Genomic DNA, 20,371 nt, shown 5'->3' with positions numbered 1-20,371 from the left:
GCCCGAAGACCCTGATCCCGAGGGATCTGCTGCACGGCATGCACAGTGCACACCAACTCCTCCTTGACGGCATGCAAGTATGAAACAACGCGACCCCACGATGCGTCTCGTTACCATAGTCATTATTCAACACACTTGCATGTCGGAGAGCTCCGCGTAATTTGAGTCAATGAGCAATTGTGCGCCACCATACAACAAGCAGCGAGCACTTTTGCCTCGGGCCGCGAGCGCGCGAGCGACGCTGGCTTACTCCGAAGTCCCTCGTAGCGGCAACGTGGCCGAAGCTTTTTCTGCCGACGCAGGAACGCGGTGGTAAGTACTCAAGTAGAGGGTACCCGTGGAAACTGTTAAGCGCGTGTACTGTCGAGGCGGGCATACCGAGATTTCCGAACGTCCTTTGCGGATGTCATTGCCAGACCGCATATATACATACCTAGGCACCAGGGAACCGCGAGGCTTCACATTTGCGGCAAATGTCACTGTCGTCGCGTAAGACAACATGCCGAGGAGGTCGTCATACACGTAAGTGAGATCGCGGGATGACATGTCCCGAAAGGAATTCGTCCGTCTTACGCTATGATCGTCCGCGTTTGTCCCTAGACCAGCCGGGATCGCCATTTCGCAGTTTGCTTAGAACGGCACAGCAGCACGTAATCCCAACGTACCTCAATACCTAGGTATAGAGAGATATTGTTGCTGTATTTTATGTTTCCGACCTTGACACGTAGGTTCCAGTAAGCGAGCCATTATTCAGATTTCACGATGTGGAGAAGAGGCGGTCCAGTAATGCTATTTACCGTATACAAGCGGCTTATTGCCGGTTCGTTTACGATCATCACATCCGGCATGTTCTGCAAAGATGCACTGTACTGATGGAGCATTGGCGCATCTGGAAGGATTGAGGCTGCCCGCCCATGAATCACGAGCGGGGTGACATATCTCCGTGCGTCACAACCGTTGCCCGGAGCACCTCTCTCATGAATTTCTTCAACGTTGATGTGATGTTGGGAAGTCACGGGCTTGTACCCTTTGCAGCATCCGGCCGACGACTGAAATTGGGAGGATGGTTCGTCCGATGGTGTGTCGCAGATAGATTGACGACGATTCAGCCGGACACGTAAGAGCCGCTAGGATCACCAAGTTGCTACACACGCTGGACGACCGACAGGCCGAAAATGCCGACAGATTATCATCAATTGCGGGATGGAGACGCCGCTCAAACGGCCAAAGAGCTGACGCCAGCGGTTTTGAGCCTCCCCGCCGTTGGTCAACACGAGCGAAATTTCAGGGCATCATCAAACTTTGCGCCGATTCTCAAACGAGCACGCGATGAGATGGTCAATCAGGGCTGTCTTTGTCACCATCTAGCTTGAAGGCCATTGCGGACGCACCCATCCCGTTACTTTGACTGGCCGCATGCGCCATCAAGCCGATGGCCGTATCGGCTGATTGTGAGAGTCCACGTCGCACCGACCGCACATGAAGATTTGCTATGATGGTTGATCGGAACACGTCCTGTATGGGCTATGGGACTGTGAACGTGGGCGGCATGCCACGCATGTTGATGCCGGTTTCGCTCTTGGCCGTCTCGGCTTCGAATCCATCGGCGCGTGGAGGAGGATCCCAAGGCCGTGAGCAACCCATCAGGAAGGGGGCGAATCTGGCGAAGAGGGAATGGGGACGCCGTGTGAGGCATACGCAGCCGGATGCCTCCGTTGGATCGGCAGCGCGTTTGCGATGGGCACCTCGCGCCTGCTCTCTGCGCCCGCTTCTCCACGCCCTGGGCGGACCGCATTTCTGGGGCCACGATCACGACCCTTTTCGATGGTTGGAACCCAGATCGAGCAGGGAGGCTGCCGATTATGGCCGTCCTTGGGGCGTGGTTTGTGGGACAGCAGTGCTCACGTCCGGCAGCTCGACTGCCTGCCTGGTGCGCCTCAGAGCGAGGGGGGGGGGGAATTGGGAGGAGGGGAGAGGCCTAGGCAGAGAGTTCGCCCCAGTCATGCATTAGGTCCATCCTGTCGTTCTGTTCCTGCCGCGCCCGATTTGCGTTCGTCACCGAAATGGCGGCTGACCGGCGTTCGCTAGAATAGTTTCCAGGCCGATTGCAGTCCACCCGTCATCATTATCATCATCATCGACGCTGGCAGATGTTGGCCGCAGTGCAGATAGCAATGCGGGCGGGCCTGCCCTGGGCTCTGACCTCCGATGTAGGAATGGATCATGTCACCATCCCAGCTTGCCATCAGGCGATCTGCTACTGCAGCGCTGGTCGACGGCCACTGGTTGACCGCGAACACGAAAGACTGCGCATGCGGGGGACAAAAGCTCATACGAGCATTCATGCTTGTGACATGCACAGCAGTGGTCCATGCACGTTTGCGACCGCTCTTGGGGTTTGGTCAAGGTCACTTTCACGTGCTTGATGATAAGCGTGCTCACCCACCGAATTATTGGCTTATATGACGGAGATGATGAGACAACATGCACGCTGCTTTGTATCGATGTATCGTGATATTGAGAAGATCGATAAAGGATAATACTGTGATAAGCTACCTTGAGCCGAGCCGCCGATTTGCGGATGCCCGTGACGGACTTATGATTGCCGGACGCCTGGCCACATGCAAAGAGCCCCAACTGGGCCTCTGACAAGAACGATTGGCCCTCTGACACCAATGATGATGATGATGTAGTCGACGACGACGGTGAAAGTCCTGACCCAGTGGCCGTACTGCTATGGGCGCATCTCCCTATTTCGAAGGGCGAGTCCAAGCCTTCGTAGGACACCCGAATATCTACCTTACCTAGGTAGTGTCACTATTACCATGAGATTCCTGCCGAAATGATGCTGGCCTGAACTTCTCCTCGTGTTGAATTTTAACTTTCCCCCGGATTCGAAATTGAGCCGGGGCATGCCCGAGGGGAAGCCTCGAGGAGAAGAAATAGCTGGGGTTTTGTCATGTGAAAACCTGGAGAACGTTCCCCTGTATATTATTGTTTGTTGGGCAATGATAACGAGTATGCGATTTCATGGCGACAAGGGCAACGCTTGGCAATCACTATCTAGGTATGTAGAGAGAGAGAGGAATCGACCTACCGTACATTCGACTCTCGATGGGCGCGGGCGTGGGCGGAGTGTTCCCAGAGGCTGAGGAGCAAATCATCGATCCTGGGGCGGTGTTTGTTGCGGATGCTGCCCTGTCGCTCGGTTGGTCGGTCCTTTCCCTTCTTTCCCCGATGCTCTCTCCATTCTCCCTTCTCCCTTGCCCGGGCGGGCAGCCCTGGAGAGAGATAGAGAGTATGTGTGAGACGGGCGCGACTGGTGACTGGACGACGACCCTGGCCAACCTTCCTTCCAGGTTCCTTCCAGTGGCATGGCAGAGAGGGAGAGAGAGAGGGAGGGAGAGAGTTGTTGCACCACCACCATCACCATCACCAATACCACCAATACCACCACCGTTTTCCCTCAACCGATTTTCTCCGCTTCCCATCCTGCTGCGTATGATGCTGGTGCTGGTGTGTTGTTGCTGTTTGTGCTGTTGCTGTTTGCTGCCTGCCCGGGGTGCTGCTGTGTGTGATTTGCGGTACCTAACACCTAACACCTAACACCTTCCACCACCACCACCAGCACTGATGGATGACTGGCTTTTTCCCCCATTGCTCTACCCACTACTAACCACTCACCACTCACTATACACTACTACTCACTATACACTACTACACACACGACACGGACACACCACGACTCCTCTCATCCTCATCCTCCTCCCAAGGTTTCTACTTCTCCGCCTGCTCCTCCTGCTCCTGCTCCTGTTACCCCAACTCCAACTCCACCGAACATCCCCATCATCATCCCACGCTCTTCCATTCCTGGGGTCGTGCCACACACACACTCTCTCTCTCTGATTTTAAAAAAATCTGTACGTACTGTCCCGCATCAATCTCTCTCACGCACACACACACACACACACACACCCAAACCCATACGCACATGCATCAACTTTCCACTGCACACACGCACAAACACACACACCCGAACTTTCTCTCTCTCTCTCACACACACACACACAAACACGCGCTCGTACACCCTCCCCACACTTTTTTTATACTTATTGCACTGGCTCGCCTACTTCGGTCCTGTCTTTGCATCCTCTAAATTGTCGTTCCTCCCTCTTCCGCCGCATCGAACCCAACATCCTCACACGACCTGACATAAGATCACCCTCGCCCTCCAGGACACACCCTTCTCCTCGAACGCGAACCATTTGTCGTGAGGGAACGTTCGGAACACAAAACTCAGGATCTCACCTCACCTCCACAGAGATCGGTGCCTCCGCTTCTCAAATTTCCCGCCGTCCGTACCAAGTACCAAAAAGCCAGCCCAAGCCAGAATCGTCGCTTTCACATGCTTTCTCGCTTGCTGAACCCGCCGGAGCACAACCCTCAACACTCCTCGACATCATCGCGCGATCGCTCATATAACAGCATCGCCCACGGAGACCCTCACAACACGACAGTGCCTTCACGACTGGTCTCGTTCTCGCCTCCACAATCGTCTGCACCGTCTCGTGACTCGTCACCACCACCATCCATGGCTGCCGCAGCCATGAGCATGCCCGCCGTGGGAGCACAGAACTCTGACGATCAACGACCTGATCTGCCACGCCCGTACAAGTGTCCGCTGTGTGACAAGGCTTTCCATCGTTTAGAGCATCAGACCCGACACATCCGAACACATACCGGCGAGAAGCCTCACGCCTGTCAGTTCCCCGGCTGCACGAAGCGTTTCAGCCGATCTGACGAACTCACCCGTCACTCCCGCATTCACAGCAATCCCAACTCCCGACGTGGGAACAAGCAGCACCATGTCGCAGCCCAAGCCGCCGCCGCCGTCATGCAGACGGGCCTGATGTACGACAACGGAGCGATGCAACAGATGAACTCGATACCACCGCTGAGTTCCATCGGCCAGATGCCCCCGATCAGCCATCAGCCGAGCCATGTATCCCAGCTCAGTCCGATCAGCCACGTGCACCCTCCGGCCAACCACATGATGCCACCGCCGCCGAAGAATATCCAATCCGCGCCCGTCTCCCAGATCACGTCTCCCAACGTTTCGCCGCCGCACTCGTATTCCAGCTACACGACAAATCCTGGCGCATACTTGACTCGCAACGTCAGCGGTGACATCAGTCCTGCTCAGGGCGGACACTCGCGACACATGGACATCAATCTTTTGGCGACGGCGGCGTCTCAGGTTGAGCGCGAGAACAACCAACTCCCGAATCCGCACCTCTCTTTGCCACGACATGGCAGCTACTCGTCACCGTATCACTCGCATCCGTATGGCTCCACCCGAATGCCTTCTCTCTCATCCTACCACTACTCCTCCAACCCAACATCTCAGCCAATGTCCCGATCTCACTCCCACGATGAAGAGGATCACTATCACCACCGGGCGGCGAAAAAGTCTCGTCCAGGCTCGCCGCTGTCGACCGCCCCGCCTTCTCCGTCGTTCTCGCAAGAATCGATCTCCCCAACACCTGACCACACGCCGCTCGCGACTCCCTCGCACTCCCCTCGTCTCAGGCCCCAATATTACCACCACGGCGTTCAGCTCCCGACGCTGCACCATCTCTCCTTACACCACCACCACCCACCTCCAGCTCTTGCACCTGTGGAACCTGCGGCCGACGGCCATCATCCTTACGTGCCGGTGCAGCACAGCGGTCTACGAATCAGCGAGATCATGCAAGCTGGTGACGGCGCGCAGCGGAAACTCCCAATCCCGATCGTGCAGGGCAAGGACAGCAGCTTCGCGGTCCGAGACCTCATCCATCCCGACGGCGGGCGTGCGAGCGGCCACAACAGCGCGCGGGCCAGCGAGGCCGGAAATGATCTCCACGAGCGCTACTGAGAGACGCCTTTGAAGAACCATGCTCTGCTCGACGGGAGCACGAGCACAGCGAAACACCTCGTTCAATCGGTTTCGAGACCTGCCAGGTCATTTAATGATTCACTTCGTGCACGCGGACCCCAGCAGTCATGCTCGCAGGGCTTCTCCGCATTTTTTGACCTATGGTCGACTATAGAATTTGGGACGCCGGTACCGGCGTGAGTAGACGGCTTTTTGTTTGGAGAGCCAATCCTGCCATTGAGCGAGTGGCGGTGAAATGTTTTTGTCAGCGTATTTGATGGTCAAACCGACCGCCGCTGCTGCGCGGCCAGGCGAGTGGCCCATTTGGGAATGTTCGGCGTTTTATTTCAAACTATAGATGGGAGGGGGTGGGCCAGCAGTCGACGACGACTGCGCGAGATATCCTATGCGCAATTCTACACTCCATGACTTTTTTTACTCTTTCTTGTCTCTCTCTCGTCGACGATCCATTTCCAATGTCGGACCCTCCATTCGGGCCTTTCCCTATTATCTACCGAAACCTGAACCGGGACCCTTGGTTGGGCGAATGGAGCCTCCGAACCACTCCCGCCCGGCCATCAAACGCCGCCGCTGGCTCGTTTTCTCTTTTCGAAGGACGCTCTGGAAAACCACCGCGTCGCAGCTGCGAGACGCACGACACGCGCCGGAGTGATGCCGATTCAAGCGCCGCACCACGGGAGAGAGCCCAATGACCAGCTCCCAAACAGACACGTCGTCGTCGTCGTCGTCACCACGCGCTTTTTGCCGGTGCTACAATACCTAGGTACTGCGCCGTCGTGCTGTGGTATGAGATTTGAGTAGAAAATACCCCCCCCCCCCCCCCCCCCCCCCCCCCACACCCTATCGATGCTGACTGACTGACTGACTGACTGACTGACCGCTTCCCAGGAAGAGACAGGCCACGGCGACACTATGTGTGCATGTGTACATGTGTATATGTGCGTGTGCGCGCGCGTGTGTGTGTTCGTGTCCACAGGAGCGCACCCGCCTCTAACCGGGGGAGACTGGCTGCAGACGTCCATGATGCAATTGTGCGTGTGTTTCTGTAGGTACCGTACCGTACTGTCCTTAGAGTGAACTTTTCCTATTTTATTTTTTGGCATGTGTCACAAGCTTTTCCAAATCGAAGCATCGTCACTCTCTCTGGCTAGTGCGGACGTGACGTCCTGGACGCAATGGACGCAACGCCATGCTCGCTCGCTCGCTCGGTACGATATGGTGTGTCGGTACGACGACGGTGTTGTTTGAGCGAAGAATTCTATCCCACACCCGCACGTTTGACAAGCGTGACACGTCGACGGAAAAAAGCGTCAGACGCAGCAAGGCAGCGTTTCCAAATGCCTCGCCGAACCGGTTTGGTTCCTCACACACAGCCCCTTCGACGCCGCAGCTGCACCACAGTACGTATCGGCCGTCCCGCAGGACAGATTAATTTTGCGGTGAGGAGAGAGAGACTGGCGCAATGGTACAGGACCTCCCGTTCATCTCACCAGGGAGACATCAGCCGCGACCTGCGCCGACACGTCCCTCTACTGTGTTAGACGACCATGGTGAATGGACGCTCGATCCAGAAGGGCAAGTCTATGCGTTCGTCGCGGGGGGGGGGCATAGTGAACATTCCAAGGTTGTTGAAGTACCTACTCCAGCTTTGTACATGGCCCACCTACCAAGGTAGCCGCTACTAGAAATGATACCTGCTGTGTACCTTCGACATTGTGGGGTTTTCGGGTTGTCGCCGTATGAGCGCCGCTCGGGCATCTGGGTCCGATACAGCCACGATTCAGCCGGAGGGTGGTGGTGTCGCCCCATCATCGCACCGTCATCGTCAATCAGATTCCAAGATTTCGCGGACGGGGACTAGGACTAGATCGCCCACTCCGCCCAACTACCTCCTACCTACGTTTGCTGTAATAGAAATTCAATCCGATGCGAGCCATCTCCGGCGATGCACGCAGCACTCGCCGGTTGTGACGATGTGCCATGCCATGCTCTGCTGTAGACAAAAGTGACGGACAAACCCCCTCCCTCCCTTCCGCGCGCGGGGAGGGTGAGAGACACGATCGTTGCGTCACTCGCACCCGGATATATTGCTCCGGTACAGTCCGTCTCTCTCCATACGAATGCGAGACTTTTCGAAGCCACGCAGACCTGAACCACCGCTGCGATCGATTCACCGCCTCGCGGCCCACGTGCTGCGCATGACATGACTCTTCTTCACAGTGCGGTCGCTGACAGCGCGGAGCTCCCGCCGCCTTATTTTTGTCGTGACTCGCCGCATATCGGAGGCTACAGGGCGCTGATTCCGAACCGTAATTCTTCTTTGACAGATGGGGCTTGGGGATCCTGCATGTCGCGTAAAGAACAACCCTCTACGGGAGCGCTGTTCGATTCTTGCACATGCGCCTGCGAGTCCGAGTTCACCACCATCATCATCATGTAACACACCTGCACCCATCAACCCAGAACACCAGCAGTCGACCACGCGAAGATCGCGACCTGGACGACGTCTCCGATGGTCTGTGCGCACTGTGGGGAGGGAGGCAGAAAGTCGCCCACCATTCCCCGTCATCACGGCCCGGCGGCCCTCATCTCCTCAGGAAAGATACCGTACCGTCCACACTCATTCCAGGCAGGTGGTACTCAATTACTTCATCCCACAGTACATCAAGCGGATACGTCTTCAGTGATCGATCCGTAAATCTTGGTGATGCGCGGGACAACAAAGTATACTCCACCAGGCAGTGCACGGTACCTACAGGACAAGCCCAGTCCTGCACAGCACCAACCTTGGAAAGCCACGAGAGCCTCCTCCCGGCTGGTTGGCCATGCTTTTCTCCGCAAACTGCTCGCTGTCGTGCATGTTGGCTGGCGGGCTGGAACGCGGGGAGGGGATCGTCGGCTCGTCGATGATGTGGGCTTCTCCGCAATGTAATAATAATATCTCTTTATCTGGTAACATTCCATGACGTCCCTTGATATTCTTCATCACTATTGAAAGCATTTGTGGGACATTCACCGCTGCATCCTTGGGGCCCTACTGTGCGCCGATGGGAGAGCCTGCCGGGGTTCTGCAAGCTCCTTGTTGCGAAAGACGTCATGTGCCAGCGTGATCGTTCGCCAGGAGGGAGAGGGCAGGACAGCGACCGCCCAGCTGCTGCTTCCCAGTGCACCGATATGCATCGTCATATCTGACAGGGAACCATGGCGGCGGAGGCGTCGACTGATCGAGCCAGTTCTCAACGGAATCCCTGGCATGTGAGCGCCTATCGCCTCAACGATTTTTCCCCCGTGTACACCACGACCACACATGCATCCCATCGTCGTGCACCAGGGCAAAAGGTGCATGTGCGATCACGAATCGCGATGGCCGCGTCGCCGCGACATGCGGGCTGACCCAAACATCTGCCAAACATCTGGCGGGACCGTCCAATCGCTTCGACGGAGGGTCAGCCCTCGCGTTGCTGGCAGACTGCAGACGCCAATCATCAAAGCCCTGCTATGCGTTCGCGAGCTTATCATATCCCTCCCCCGGATCATGATGTGGGTAGGAGCAGGTGCATATCCGGACTTCAGCCGCACGGGGAAGGTAGCGTTATGCGAACCAATTACACCCAAACGAGAAAGTCTCTCTCTCTCTGTGTGTGTGTGTGTGTGACCGGTCGATAAGTCCTGACCGTGTTCACTTGTTACGCTGGAGCCACAGCACGTTCGAAGCTAGATCCTGCAGAAATCCGCCCGTGGCTTCTTGGTGAACTCGACTGCCAATGTTGAGGCGTCGAGGTTTTGGCGATGGCTTCGCGCGGCAACACCGCAGACGAGATGTGGATTTTGCTAGGCATCGGGAAACGTCCGGGCGAGCCCCGCTTCGTCTCCCACGCGAAACAAGCATTTTAGAGGGCAGCCTGTCTATCATGTAAGAAGTGGGGAGAGGGCAGCTGCACGGAAAGTCCTACATGCAATAAGTGATGGATGGGACCTTGTGGATTGGAGCAGATTGATGATAGTGCGCGGGGTACGTCTTTGGCGTTGTCGAGGTCTCGTCGCTCGCAACGCTCTTGTTTGTTATCGCTGCGCCAATGAATTCACGATGATTGGGGATGAGCGCCGCATTGTTGGTTCCACACATGGCCAGGTAACGGTCGGGCCCACCGTGATCAGCAATCTATCAATGCAGGCGCGCCGACTTTTCCTGCAGGCCAACTGCGAGTCGCCATCGTACATTGGCGGCGTCATCGCTGGCGGCCACCTACGGCGACGACCACCATCGACTTGTCCCAACATGAACCTACTACTCTCCCACTGGACGAGACGTCCGAGGGAACAGCCTGCGAAGGACGTGCGGCAAGGAAGGCGCAAATGCGACGGTGGCCCCGAAGCGAGCATTTCCTCCTCCACATTTGATAGGGCAATAAAAAGGACTGTCAGCAATCGACGAGGAGAGAACGAATGAAGTCCTCGAATAGCGAAACGCAGTTCGTCCCACCAGGCAGGAGGCGACGTGGGAAGCATAGGATTCCTGAAATCTAAATCTGGAGCCCGCGTTCCACAGCCCTGAACAGGATCAGCTGAGTTTATGCCCCCCCGCCGTCCGTCCGTTGCGCGAAATCGCCAAAATCATCCATCACCACGCGCGATTGCGGGCCCGGTGATCGCCTCTTGGCCTCATCCTGTCCCACTCCGTCTTATCGTCTTGGAGAAGAAAAAGCCCCCGGAACCAGGCAGCCCCGATGCCAGGCTCGACGGGGTGATTCGTTGCGGAACTCGCGCCTACAGTCTTAGTTTTCTTTTCTTCTCTCCTCCCGCTTGACTTGATCGGCGTGTCCGCCAAGATGACATTACGTGGTCATTGATGTTGGATTCGCTTCCTTCGCCTCGCTCGCGCGTCCCTCGAAGTGTTCGCGCCGGGTTGGCGGGGCTGACATGACATGGGGGGAAAGACGGGCGGCGCGAAGTTCGCACATGGTCGCGAGCGTGGGGAAGTCACCTCCAAGGTTCCCCTTGCCGACAACGGCCCTCTTAGCGGCACGTACCCCGGAAATACCCCGTCTGGGGCAAGCATGCGTAGCGTCCGCTGGTTGTTGCTGCTGCAACCTCTCACAAGGCGAGGAGCAACGTCTCGAAACATTACGCGAGAAGATCTCTCAGTCGATTGGGATCTCGTCCATCGCGTCATTCGCACTACTGCCCGACAGCTGCGCGGGGTTGAGGAGATGTGATCAGGTCATCAGGGTCTCAAGGCCTGACGGATCATCTCCGCCGGAAAGACGGACACGACGAGCATTTTTTCGCAGGTGGGCATGGATCTGCTGGCCGCAGACATGATCGTCTCGGCTGCGGCATTTTGAATGCTCGAATTCATTGGGAAAATCGGCGTGCGTGGAACATCAGGGCTTCTGCATGTCCTTGGCGCAAGTCTATTACCAGATCACTCGACTGATGCCTGAATACGTTCATGCGGCCATGCTAGCACCGTGGACCGCCATTATTGAGACGAGCGTGGGATGAGCCAATTCAGTCAGGTAGTATGCGTTAGGACATGAATAATGGATACATTGTTATACCTGTAGCGCTTCGTCTCATGCCGTTACTGGTAAAGAAGAGCGATTGCAGCAACGACGGACCCTCGAGCCATCCCGTTCCACCCGTGACTTGAGTAATCGTCCCGAGGAAACAGATTTGGATTACGATATTTTTCGTAGTCACACCGCTTTTAGGCATGGGGCTCGTTCATCGTTGCATTCGTGATTCATAACTCGCAATCGGTTTGCGGAATGTTCGATGCCGTGTGATGTGCGCACAAATCTGCATATACACCCTTCTCACGATTGGAAGAGGGGAGCACGGGCCGGATTCACTTGCTTTTCCTGAGCTTCTGGGGACTCCCTCGAAGCAATTCACCACCGGACTTCCTCATTTCCTTTAGGGAATCTTCCGTAAACTTCCGCTTCTTGCTGACCTCCTCATGACGGGCGCTAATGGATCGTTCAAATTCTTGCGCGGCTTTCCTCTTCTCACGGCGTGCCTGCATCAAGTTCCTTGATATATCGCGGAAACGATCGAGGAACCATTCTCCGGATTCCTCCCAGCGATCAATGTCGAGTCCAACAAAGAAATCGGCTTGGATGTCTGAGGGCTGCATTGCCATAGCGGTCAATTGCTCATTGAGAGATTTCTCAGCAAGATCCCCCAAGGACCGATTGACATCGACGTTTGGATCGATGTCGAATGTCTGTCCCGCCAATGTGGAAAAGTCCATTTCGAGCAGTTCCTTCGCTGGAAAGTCAAGCTGAAGCAAGTGCTCGTCAGATGATGTGGGATCCGCGTTGAAATGTTGAGAATGTTGGCCCTGTCCTGGCGGCTCGTCGTATGTGTCACGTTCGGTAGCGCTGATGGAAGTCTTCGTATGGACGCTGGGTGTAGACACTTGGCGAAGATGAGAATGTGGCTGGTTCCATGAGGTCCTCTCGGGCTCCTGCTGGACTGGATATCGTTGTCGATGACTTGGAAGTGTGTTGTGTTGACCACGATCACGGCCTATCACAATGGGAGGTGACGCTGAAGTTTGCAGCTGCTGCCGCAGATGTTGCGGAGGTGCATTGTGCATTGCCTTTGGAGCATTAAGCATAGGCTTCAATTGATCTGGTCGCAATTGGTTCTGGGCAGCCCCGTACTTTTGCGCAGGAACGAATTGAAAATCAGCACCAATATCAGCGAGGTTTGTCGTGTGTACAGGGCGCACGATCTGAGCTTGAGAAGTGCCAGTGATGGGTTTCAGACTGTTTGCGGCATGATGCGCGTGTGGTGCAGTAGCGAAAGAGGTGTTCCAACTATGACGGGTGTCTGTGCCCGGATGAAAATGTGTCGTATCACCAGCGAAGGCGTCATTTGTGTCGTTTGTGGATGATTGGCCGGATGTGGTAGCAGGGTAAGAGCCATCATCTACGTAAGGGAGAGCGTTCCTGTTCTTTGTTCCTGGCACTTGAGTTTGCTCGCTGAAAGGAGCATTGTTGCTGCGATCTGAGATTGTCACCTGTCCTCTTTCACCCAATTCTTCACGCAAACTGTCATCAAGAGAGTCGTCATCGTCAAGTCGACGATGCTCGGACCCTGTGCTTGGAGCAGCTATCAATTGACGATGCTCGGAGTCTACTTGCTGCATGTCACGATCTTGTACACTGTCCTGCTGCAGACTAGGAGTAGTTGAAGCAATTCCCGCCTGACTCACGTCCGTGTCATAAAAAGGATGTTGATCATTGACACGATTCTCCTTGGTCTGCTGGGAATTACGATTTTCGGCGGATGAGGCCCGCTTCCTGGAGCCTTTGCTACCTTGTTTCACCGTCTTGGTGCGCGAAGGAGTGTCGGGTTCTACTACATTTACGCGCAGGTCGTCAAGTGTATTGCGGTTTTGTTCAGCTTCAAGCGCCTCTCGCTGTTTGATAAACGAGCCAAGACCGCTCTTCCTCGTGGCTGGAGCCATGCGTGAGCACTATATGGTCATTGATGATGCTTCAGGACAAGATGGACCGTCGATACGAAGCCGTCCGAAAAGGCATGCTGCAGCCGTGGAGAGAAGTCTCTTGACCTTGAGGTCGCGTCGAGCAGCAAGTCCGACGCGCTTCGGCCGCACTTTCGGCCCCGCCCGCGCCCTTTCGGCTCCTCGTTGGAGTTGATTGGCATATCACCTCATCTGCACATACCTACCTACCTAGGGATGTAATCTACAAAGGTATCATGAAGGAAAATGGACGAACGTCCTTTCACGAGAGCTCATGCACAAACAACATCGCCGCTTGTGTCCTTGTCTGGCGTCCGTGTGCTCATCCATGTTCGTCTTCGGTCAATCCCGGGCAGCCTTCCATGCCTTCATCCGGGTATTGTCCCATGCACCAGTAACAGTAGTTGTGCTGTTCCCGCAGATGTTCTACAACTTTCTCCAGCTGTTCTGCTATAGGCTGCGCCTCAAACTCCTCCAACTCTGAATCAGATTCCTCAAGGTCTACATCTGCCGCGGCGATGAATTTCCGCTTCGGATCGGAAATGTCATCCGGGCGATCGCGGACTGCGATTGCTTCAGCCTTGATGAGCTGCATCATCCGCTCGCGATCTTCTCGGAGTCTTTCCCGTGCCAGGGGCCGCCTGAGAACATTGACCGAATGCAGAGGCACATGTTGCAATGTGGCCATCTCGCGCCCCTCATCCTTTGACGCCCCGTCCTCCAATGTCTCCAAAACCTTCATCGCACCTGTCAATTTGCCGTGTGCGCGACGCTCCTCCGCAGACAATTGCGCTCGCTCCCGATATTCATTTTCGCTGACCTTTGCGCGTTTCTCGACGTGATCTCTATTGGCAGTAGCAGCAGTGGCATCGATTAGACCGTCTCGGTTTCGTTTAAGCGTTCTGGCGTCGTCTGATCGTTTCTCCCTTTCCACACCGAGACCACCTTTGCCATGGCGAAAGTTGACCCTGATGGGCTCTCGTAGTGCATCGGCCGACTTCCCAAGAGTTCCGCCTTCCTTGAAACCCATCTTCGACAACATTTTCGCACCTATGCTTGAGCTATCTAAAGCAGTATCCAGGATGGCTTGTTGGGCTTTGGCTGCTCGTTCTTCAAGCTCACGCTTTCGTGGCTGATGGGCTCGACTCGCAGCCTCACGCTTCAATCGGGCAGTTCTCTGCAGACTGCTCTCTGGGACGTGCGCAGTTTCTTCATTGAATGACATGGAGAGGTAGTCATCCTCCCCCGCGGCTTGGCTATCATTCGACATCGCGAATCGACTGAGGAGCGACTGAACACATTCCTCACTCCACGAGATTGATGCTCCCGCCCGTTCAAAGAATTGAAGCGAACATCATAATCGATGCTTGCAAGATGCCACGGTATTGCACAAGAAAGCTGAAGAAGGCCTTGGCAGGAAAATTGTCTTGTGTCTGCCATGAGTTTCGAAAGTATCCCGTACATGGGTTTGCACATTCACGCTGTTCCACAAATCACATGTCTTCAACTTGATTGTTGCACGAGATCCCATTGACTCTATAACTATCCTATCGGCATCCTCCGGTCATCTCTCATAATTTTGCGCGTACATTCGCGTCATCTCTAACACAGATTCCGCGTGCTCGAGGCGCCCTTTCGTTGGCTTTCAAAATCCTTCGAAGCAATTTTCCAGTAGGCGATTTTGGAACACTGTCCGTGAATTCGACCTCGCGCAGCCACTTGTATCTTGACTTACGAGCCTGGACCCAACCCAGAAGCTGCCTGCCAAGTTCCTCGCTAGCGACCTGCCCCGGCTTCAACACAACGTATGCTTTAGGTTTCTCGCCTGAATAGTCATCCGGTATGCCCAATACCGCGCAATCTTCCACCGCATCGTGGCCAAGCAGCACGTCTTCCAGTTCTGCTGGCGGGACCTGCTGACCTCGGACCTTGATCATCTCCTTGATGCGATCCTCAATGTATAGAAACCCTTCGCTGTCAAAACGTCCAACATCGCCGGTATGGAAAAACCCATCGACATCGAACGTCTCCGCTGTTGCTTGAGGATTGTCCAAATAACCCATTGAACTGACCTGCGGTCCTTTGGCCCAGAGCTCGCCCAGCTGATTTGGGCCCAGCTCCTTCGTTGGGTCTTCCAGGTCGACGATCTTTGCTACCGTATTGGCGCATAGCTTTCCTGCAGATGTTGCGTATTTGAAATCGTATGCGGTTGGTGGATGGGCTGTTATACATGCAGTACTTTCAGTGGATCCGTATCCCTGGCGGAAGCCTGATTCCGGGAATAATGCTCGAAGCTGCTCGAGGATCTCTGCTGAGATTGGAGCAGACCCGGATGACCATCGCTTGATGGTGCGTCGCAGGCCATCCTTGTATTTTGCCACAACGGGATCTCGTACTACACGAATGATGATGGGCGGCACAAGAATCAACTCTGGTATCTGATATGAGATTGTCGCACGAAGCATCTTCTCCAAGTCGAAAGCTGACATCATAATGGAGCATCCATTCATGAAAAGCGCGTAGTGAACATATCGAACCAAGCCTGTGATATGGAAGAGAGGTGTCACAGCCAATATCCGATACTGTTGCCCAGGTTCGACGGCTTGTATTTGTCGCAGCTGATGGCATTGCGCAATGATATTGTGGTGTGAGAGTTGAATCGCCTTGGGATGACCTGTCGTCCCGCTGCTGAAGTTGAGATATCCACAAATTTGTGCATTACTCATACCCCTCGGAATAACATATGCTGGAACCGGGCTGTATTGCTTACCCGCCTCGATGAGCTCTTGGATTGTAGTAAAACCCTTGACTTGACCTTCGAGGAGGAATATACGATCCTTTGACAAACCAGCAATGTTGGCCGCTGCCATCGCAACTGGCAACGCTTTGGGAAGCGTGAACAAGAACTTGGATTTGGCGGTCTTCAGAGCATAAGCCATCTCTTCGGCATTGTACGCAGGGGAGGCTCCATTGATCCGTCCGCCTGAAAATGGTGAGTACCGCGCTTTCCGTTGAGGTGATCAGGGCTGATTTGACGAACCTACTCTGACTGTAGCCCACAACGCCACCGGGTACCAGATGTTATTCGAGGAGAACAATGATATGGTATCGCGTGGGCGGAGGCCATACCGCCGCACGAGCGCAGTGCTGAGGCTAGCTGCCTTTTCCTTGACATCGACAAAGTCAAGACGTTCTTTGGTCTCAGCATCCTCGTAATAGCCCAGCTTGTTCCGACGTGAGTACTTCAGCGGTGAAAACACATTGCTCTCAAAGGCCCACTGCCAAGTGGTGAGGTTTGTTGGAACTGAAGATGAGGCGGTCAAGCTGTTAGCTGCCAATTCGCTCGCAATGCTCATATGCCCAGGTGACCCATCGACAGGCTCACGCTTCTCCCCGTCCGTTCAATTGCTCTACTGAATAACGTACTTTGTATATCGGGTTGTTCAGATCTCCATAGAACCATGGCTGCTCGCAGGCAATATGTGTGAATGTGTTGCGACAACTCCGCTCGTTCGCTTCAGATGTGTTCGCCTTACCGCCACACAATGTTGTGAGGTGAAGCAGAACTTGGCCGTCCATATTTGGCGGCCGGTAATGTTTGTGCAAGTGCCGACTACTGTGGTATAGTTTCCGCTATTCCGGCCACGATTCGTCTGCACGATTCTGTTGTCGACTGCAGCATCAAGGCGGGGAAGCGCGCATGCGCAGATGTTCATCCCGAGATCGGCGGAGTCGTACAACAAGATACAATCCTTCCGCATATATCCTTTTCTTCTGTCAAGAACGATTGATGAAAGCGATCTTGATTTTCATTGGAAATCAATCTCATTAAACCTCATTCAGCTGAACATTGGTCCTTATCCGCCATAGAAAATGAGTTTCGGCAACGTTGCCTTGCTTACAGCACAAAAGCACCCAAGAGCAAGATGACCCAAGATGATCGCATTGAATCACGGCACAAATACGAGTATGACCAGTTTATCACATGTTGAAATATTCCCATCTGTTCCCTATTGATGCAAAATACATGTCCGTCTTTGAGCGTTCGTAAGCGTACTCACGAACGACGATCAGTTCCGATTACCATCTCTCAAAATCCCAGCGTGCAGTTACTTACTCGGACATAATACGCGCAAGTTTTTGGGGGACGCAAGGCGTAACGAGTAATCTCACGAATCCTTGCTAGACGGCGAATATCACCCCGTTTGATCAAGTGTTGGTTTGCAAAGTCTGGCCCTCGCCCGCGACCCATGATCTCTGAACTTTAACGATTCGGAGACCTTCACTCGTCGTGAACCTCCGTCTTGACACTTTGATCATTGGCAGTTGCTATTGCCAGTTAGCTTCCGTCGTGAAATCGTGGTTGGCCAACGATCATGATGAGTGCGACACGCACCATCCAGAGCCTCATCATCTGAGAGCCGTTCGCCAACATCGCCTTTTGCTTTTGATGTGTTCTTGGACATGGTCGTAGTTTTGCGCTTGACAGTGGACCCGGCGGCCTGCGACCCGGCCTTTCGCTTACTCCCTTGTATCATTTTCTTGCCCCCGGCTGATGAGACGCCATTCGCCTCGGGAGACCCTGTGAGACCCGCTATGACCCTGTTGAGCGCTTTCGAGGTTACTGTTTTGAAGGAGGCTATTTGTGTTTCAGGATTGAATTGCTTAGAGGCCGTCTCCCAGTCGACCTGCTGATCAATACATCGTTAGTGATTTGACAGTACTTGAAGTGAGACTATGACCGACCGTCGGGCTATCACAATTAATGAAGCACAGCGCAAATCGACGCAGATCAGACTCGCTACAGAGCTTGAGCGGGTCACCAGCCATGATTTCGTTTGTGATTACGGATGGAAGTCAGGAATGAATTCGTGTTAACTGGATCGATTGGAGGAGACCGATATGCGGCGAGAACGATTGGGGACGCCAATCAGGTATTTATGCCAAAACATTCCATGCAAGTGACATGTGAAAATCTGTTGCATTTCACGGATTCACTTTGACACATTCCATTCAAGTCGCCCGGCAAGCAAATGACGCCTTGCACGTGAGCGCCGATCGTGGAAGATTCAAGCTACCTCTGCAACTGCATATTCACAGGCCGATTAAGATCAATCATGAATCGAATCATTGAGAAATAGCCTGTTCAGTGAGGAACGATTTGAATGTCTTGATATCTTGTAAGCGTCGGTACGCTCCAAGGCACATTTTCCCATACATTCCTGAGATCACATGCTGCTGAATGGCTATATTCCGCTAGGATTGCGCCAGCGTTTGTGATCAACAGCACGACAGTCATTTGTGTGGCTAGTTGGGAAGTTTGTGACAGAATGTTAGAATTGATATGTGTTGTTCCGCGGGAAGGATGATATGAATATCATGTCATTGGAAAACTTCTCAAGCCAATCCTTACGCCTCGCGAACGTTTGCAGACATGATATGGTCATAGAAATCATAATTCATCTCTCTTGCGGGATTCATGCTTTTCGTCCTCTGCGTCTGCCTCAAACGCCTTCTTCTTCGGATTCGGCGGGACGTCACCACGCTCCTGCAAGACCGTGCCATCGCCTCGACGGGGGAGTTCCTTGCCATCTTCTTGGGCCTTGGGTGCTTTTTCAGGCTCAGCCTGATCCTCCGTCATCTTGCCAATCTGCTCCGACATCGTTCCTTCGAGTATTGGCTCCCGATTTCTCTTGGCGCCTACACCGCCTGCGCCTGCTGGTATTCCGCCCTTCGGCAAAGCTACGGATGGGATGGCTCCTATGCCGCCTTGAGCACTTGGCTGTACGATGAGCGGAGGACGAGATGAAGATGTGAGGTCAGCTGAAGCTCCAGATCTGCGCTCAGTAGTGACAACTCCCGTGATGGACAGAAACAGGTAGAGAGGCTTGAAAATGCCCCAGCTTATGAAGAAAGTAAACACTCTCCAAAAGAAAAGAGGTAGTTTGATGAACGGCCCGTAGAGTAAGCGGCGGAAGACTAGCCAGCAGAGAGTGGCTATGAGAATGTAGAAGGCGGTCTCAAGATACCAGCTGTCGCTTTTCTGGCTTTTGAGCAGGGTTCCGATGAGATTCCGTGATGTGCTCAGAATATCATCAAGGCTGCTGTAATCGTCGCCGAGCTGCGCGAGAGCCGCAGTCGATTCGTCGAATGTCTCTTGGGCGAATCTTGATCTCGTAAGTTCAGATGACAGAAGATCGTGGGTGCGCCGAAGTGCTGCTGTTACGTCGCTAGAAGCGTTTACTAGCACTTCGTCTCGAGTAAGGTTCTTCTGGGTCTGGTTCTGTCTTCGCTGCGCGAAAAGTTGGTCGCGGGAACTCTGAACAGGTTCGGTGGCTTGATCGAGCTGAGCAGCCTCCCGGCGATAGCTTTCAAGCAGAGCCTGTCGCTCCTTGCGCTTTGCTTGCTCACTTGCGTACTTTGCAGAGACCTGAGCAGTTCTAAATCTCTGGCGTGCTTCCTTGAGGTCTTCGCCTATGCGGATGACTTTGGCACTCAGGCGCGCCTCCTCGTTGTCTTTACGATTTGCCCGAGTATGAAAACGGCCGTCAGGGTGGAGATCGGCTGCTTCTTGTTTGATGATCTCGAAATCCTCGGTCAGCTGCTTCAGGCTTTCGTGAATGTCTTGCGTAAGTTCGACGCGGACACCACCTTCGCCCCCCAAAGGTTCGGAGCCAGGCTGGAACGTGAGTTTGCCAAGCTGTGCGATGAGAGTGTTAGTAGTCTTGAGCTGTTCCGAAAGACCAGCCACTTGTCGGGGAAGTCCAGGCGAAGGATGATTCATTTTGAAGGGTATCGGCCGCCCGAGGTATTTAGAAATGCATTGCTTATACCTGCGACCCGGCGACTTCTCCAAAACTTTCCACGAAGCAATGACGTCGCAAGCTGTTTCTTTCCCAGATTCTTGCAGCGAATCTGCCCAGGTGCAATTGGAA

General features: G+C 54.2%; 11 protein-coding genes across 11 annotated transcripts; 5 read left to right on the top strand and 6 right to left on the bottom strand.

Annotated features, from left to right (window-relative positions):
- The first annotated feature begins 1,307 nt into the window (after positions 1-1,307).
- On the top strand, positions 1,308-2,119 carry K489DRAFT_64999 (uncharacterized protein). Its single transcript, XM_033608805.1, has one exon. The coding sequence runs from the start codon at positions 1,493-1,495 to the stop codon at positions 2,009-2,011; it is 519 nt and encodes a 172-aa protein (XP_033456413.1). The 5' UTR covers positions 1,308-1,492; the 3' UTR covers positions 2,012-2,119.
- Positions 2,120-3,034: 915 nt separating this feature from the next.
- Positions 3,035-4,006, top strand: K489DRAFT_64916 (uncharacterized protein). The gene has a single exon (XM_033608803.1). It carries the CDS (start codon positions 3,115-3,117, stop codon positions 3,604-3,606), a length of 492 nt encoding a protein of 163 aa, XP_033456412.1. The 5' UTR covers positions 3,035-3,114; the 3' UTR covers positions 3,607-4,006.
- Positions 4,007-4,591: 585 nt separating this feature from the next.
- K489DRAFT_417390 (uncharacterized protein) lies at positions 4,592-6,140 on the top strand (the record flags this gene model as incomplete). Its single annotated transcript, XM_033608191.1, has 2 exons — positions 4,592-4,911; positions 5,140-6,140. 2 exons carry the CDS (start codon positions 4,592-4,594, stop codon positions 5,915-5,917), a joined length of 1,098 nt encoding a protein of 365 aa, XP_033456411.1. The 3' UTR covers positions 5,918-6,140.
- A 1,516-nt stretch (positions 6,141-7,656) lies between these two features.
- K489DRAFT_64935 (uncharacterized protein) lies at positions 7,657-8,239 on the bottom strand. Its single transcript, XM_033608804.1, has one exon. It carries the CDS (start codon positions 8,141-8,143, stop codon positions 7,835-7,837), a length of 309 nt encoding a protein of 102 aa, XP_033456410.1. The 5' UTR covers positions 8,144-8,239; the 3' UTR covers positions 7,657-7,834.
- K489DRAFT_64909 (uncharacterized protein) lies at positions 8,240-9,047 on the top strand. Its single transcript, XM_033608801.1, has one exon. The coding sequence runs from the start codon at positions 8,336-8,338 to the stop codon at positions 8,846-8,848; it is 513 nt and encodes a 170-aa protein (XP_033456409.1). The 5' UTR covers positions 8,240-8,335; the 3' UTR covers positions 8,849-9,047.
- Positions 9,048-9,764: 717 nt separating this feature from the next.
- K489DRAFT_64911 (uncharacterized protein) lies at positions 9,765-10,623 on the top strand. Its single transcript, XM_033608802.1, has one exon. It carries the CDS (start codon positions 9,936-9,938, stop codon positions 10,386-10,388), a length of 453 nt encoding a protein of 150 aa, XP_033456408.1. The 5' UTR covers positions 9,765-9,935; the 3' UTR covers positions 10,389-10,623.
- A 1,166-nt stretch (positions 10,624-11,789) lies between these two features.
- Positions 11,790-13,418, bottom strand: K489DRAFT_412710 (uncharacterized protein; the record flags this gene model as incomplete). The annotated part of the gene is made up of 1 exon (XM_033607962.1): positions 11,790-13,418. The coding sequence occupies one exon, from the start codon at positions 13,416-13,418 to the stop codon at positions 11,790-11,792; it is 1,629 nt and encodes a 542-aa protein (XP_033456407.1).
- A 340-nt stretch (positions 13,419-13,758) lies between these two features.
- On the bottom strand, positions 13,759-14,706 carry K489DRAFT_390603 (G-patch-domain-containing protein; the record flags this gene model as incomplete). Its single annotated transcript, XM_033606615.1, has 1 exon — positions 13,759-14,706. One exon carries the CDS (start codon positions 14,704-14,706, stop codon positions 13,759-13,761), a length of 948 nt encoding a protein of 315 aa, XP_033456406.1.
- Positions 14,707-14,945: 239 nt separating this feature from the next.
- K489DRAFT_383599 (acetyl-CoA synthetase-like protein) lies at positions 14,946-17,037 on the bottom strand. Its single transcript, XM_033605646.1, has 3 exons — positions 16,863-17,037; positions 16,477-16,740; positions 14,946-16,419 (listed from the first exon to the last, which is right to left on the bottom strand). The coding sequence occupies exons 1-3, from the start codon at positions 16,897-16,899 to the stop codon at positions 15,008-15,010; spliced, it is 1,713 nt and encodes a 570-aa protein (XP_033456405.1). The 5' UTR covers positions 16,900-17,037; the 3' UTR covers positions 14,946-15,007.
- A 681-nt stretch (positions 17,038-17,718) lies between these two features.
- K489DRAFT_412707 (uncharacterized protein) lies at positions 17,719-18,266 on the bottom strand (the record flags this gene model as incomplete). The annotated part of the gene is made up of 3 exons (XM_033607961.1): positions 17,719-17,765; positions 17,833-18,127; positions 18,183-18,266. 3 exons carry the CDS (start codon positions 18,264-18,266, stop codon positions 17,719-17,721), a joined length of 426 nt encoding a protein of 141 aa, XP_033456404.1.
- A 622-nt stretch (positions 18,267-18,888) lies between these two features.
- On the bottom strand, positions 18,889-20,220 carry K489DRAFT_396317 (Sec20-domain-containing protein; the record flags this gene model as incomplete). The annotated part of the gene is made up of 1 exon (XM_033606874.1): positions 18,889-20,220. The coding sequence occupies one exon, from the start codon at positions 20,218-20,220 to the stop codon at positions 18,889-18,891; it is 1,332 nt and encodes a 443-aa protein (XP_033456403.1).
- Positions 20,221-20,371: the final 151 nt, after the last annotated feature.

Source organism: Dissoconium aciculare, assembly GCF_010015565.1.
Source record: "Dissoconium aciculare CBS 342.82 unplaced genomic scaffold K489scaffold_13, whole genome shotgun sequence".
Lineage (NCBI taxonomy): Eukaryota > Fungi > Ascomycota > Dothideomycetes > Mycosphaerellales > Dissoconiaceae > Dissoconium > Dissoconium aciculare.
The sequence above is the reverse complement of the archived record's forward strand: the minus strand, read 5'-3'. Positions and strand labels throughout refer to the sequence as shown.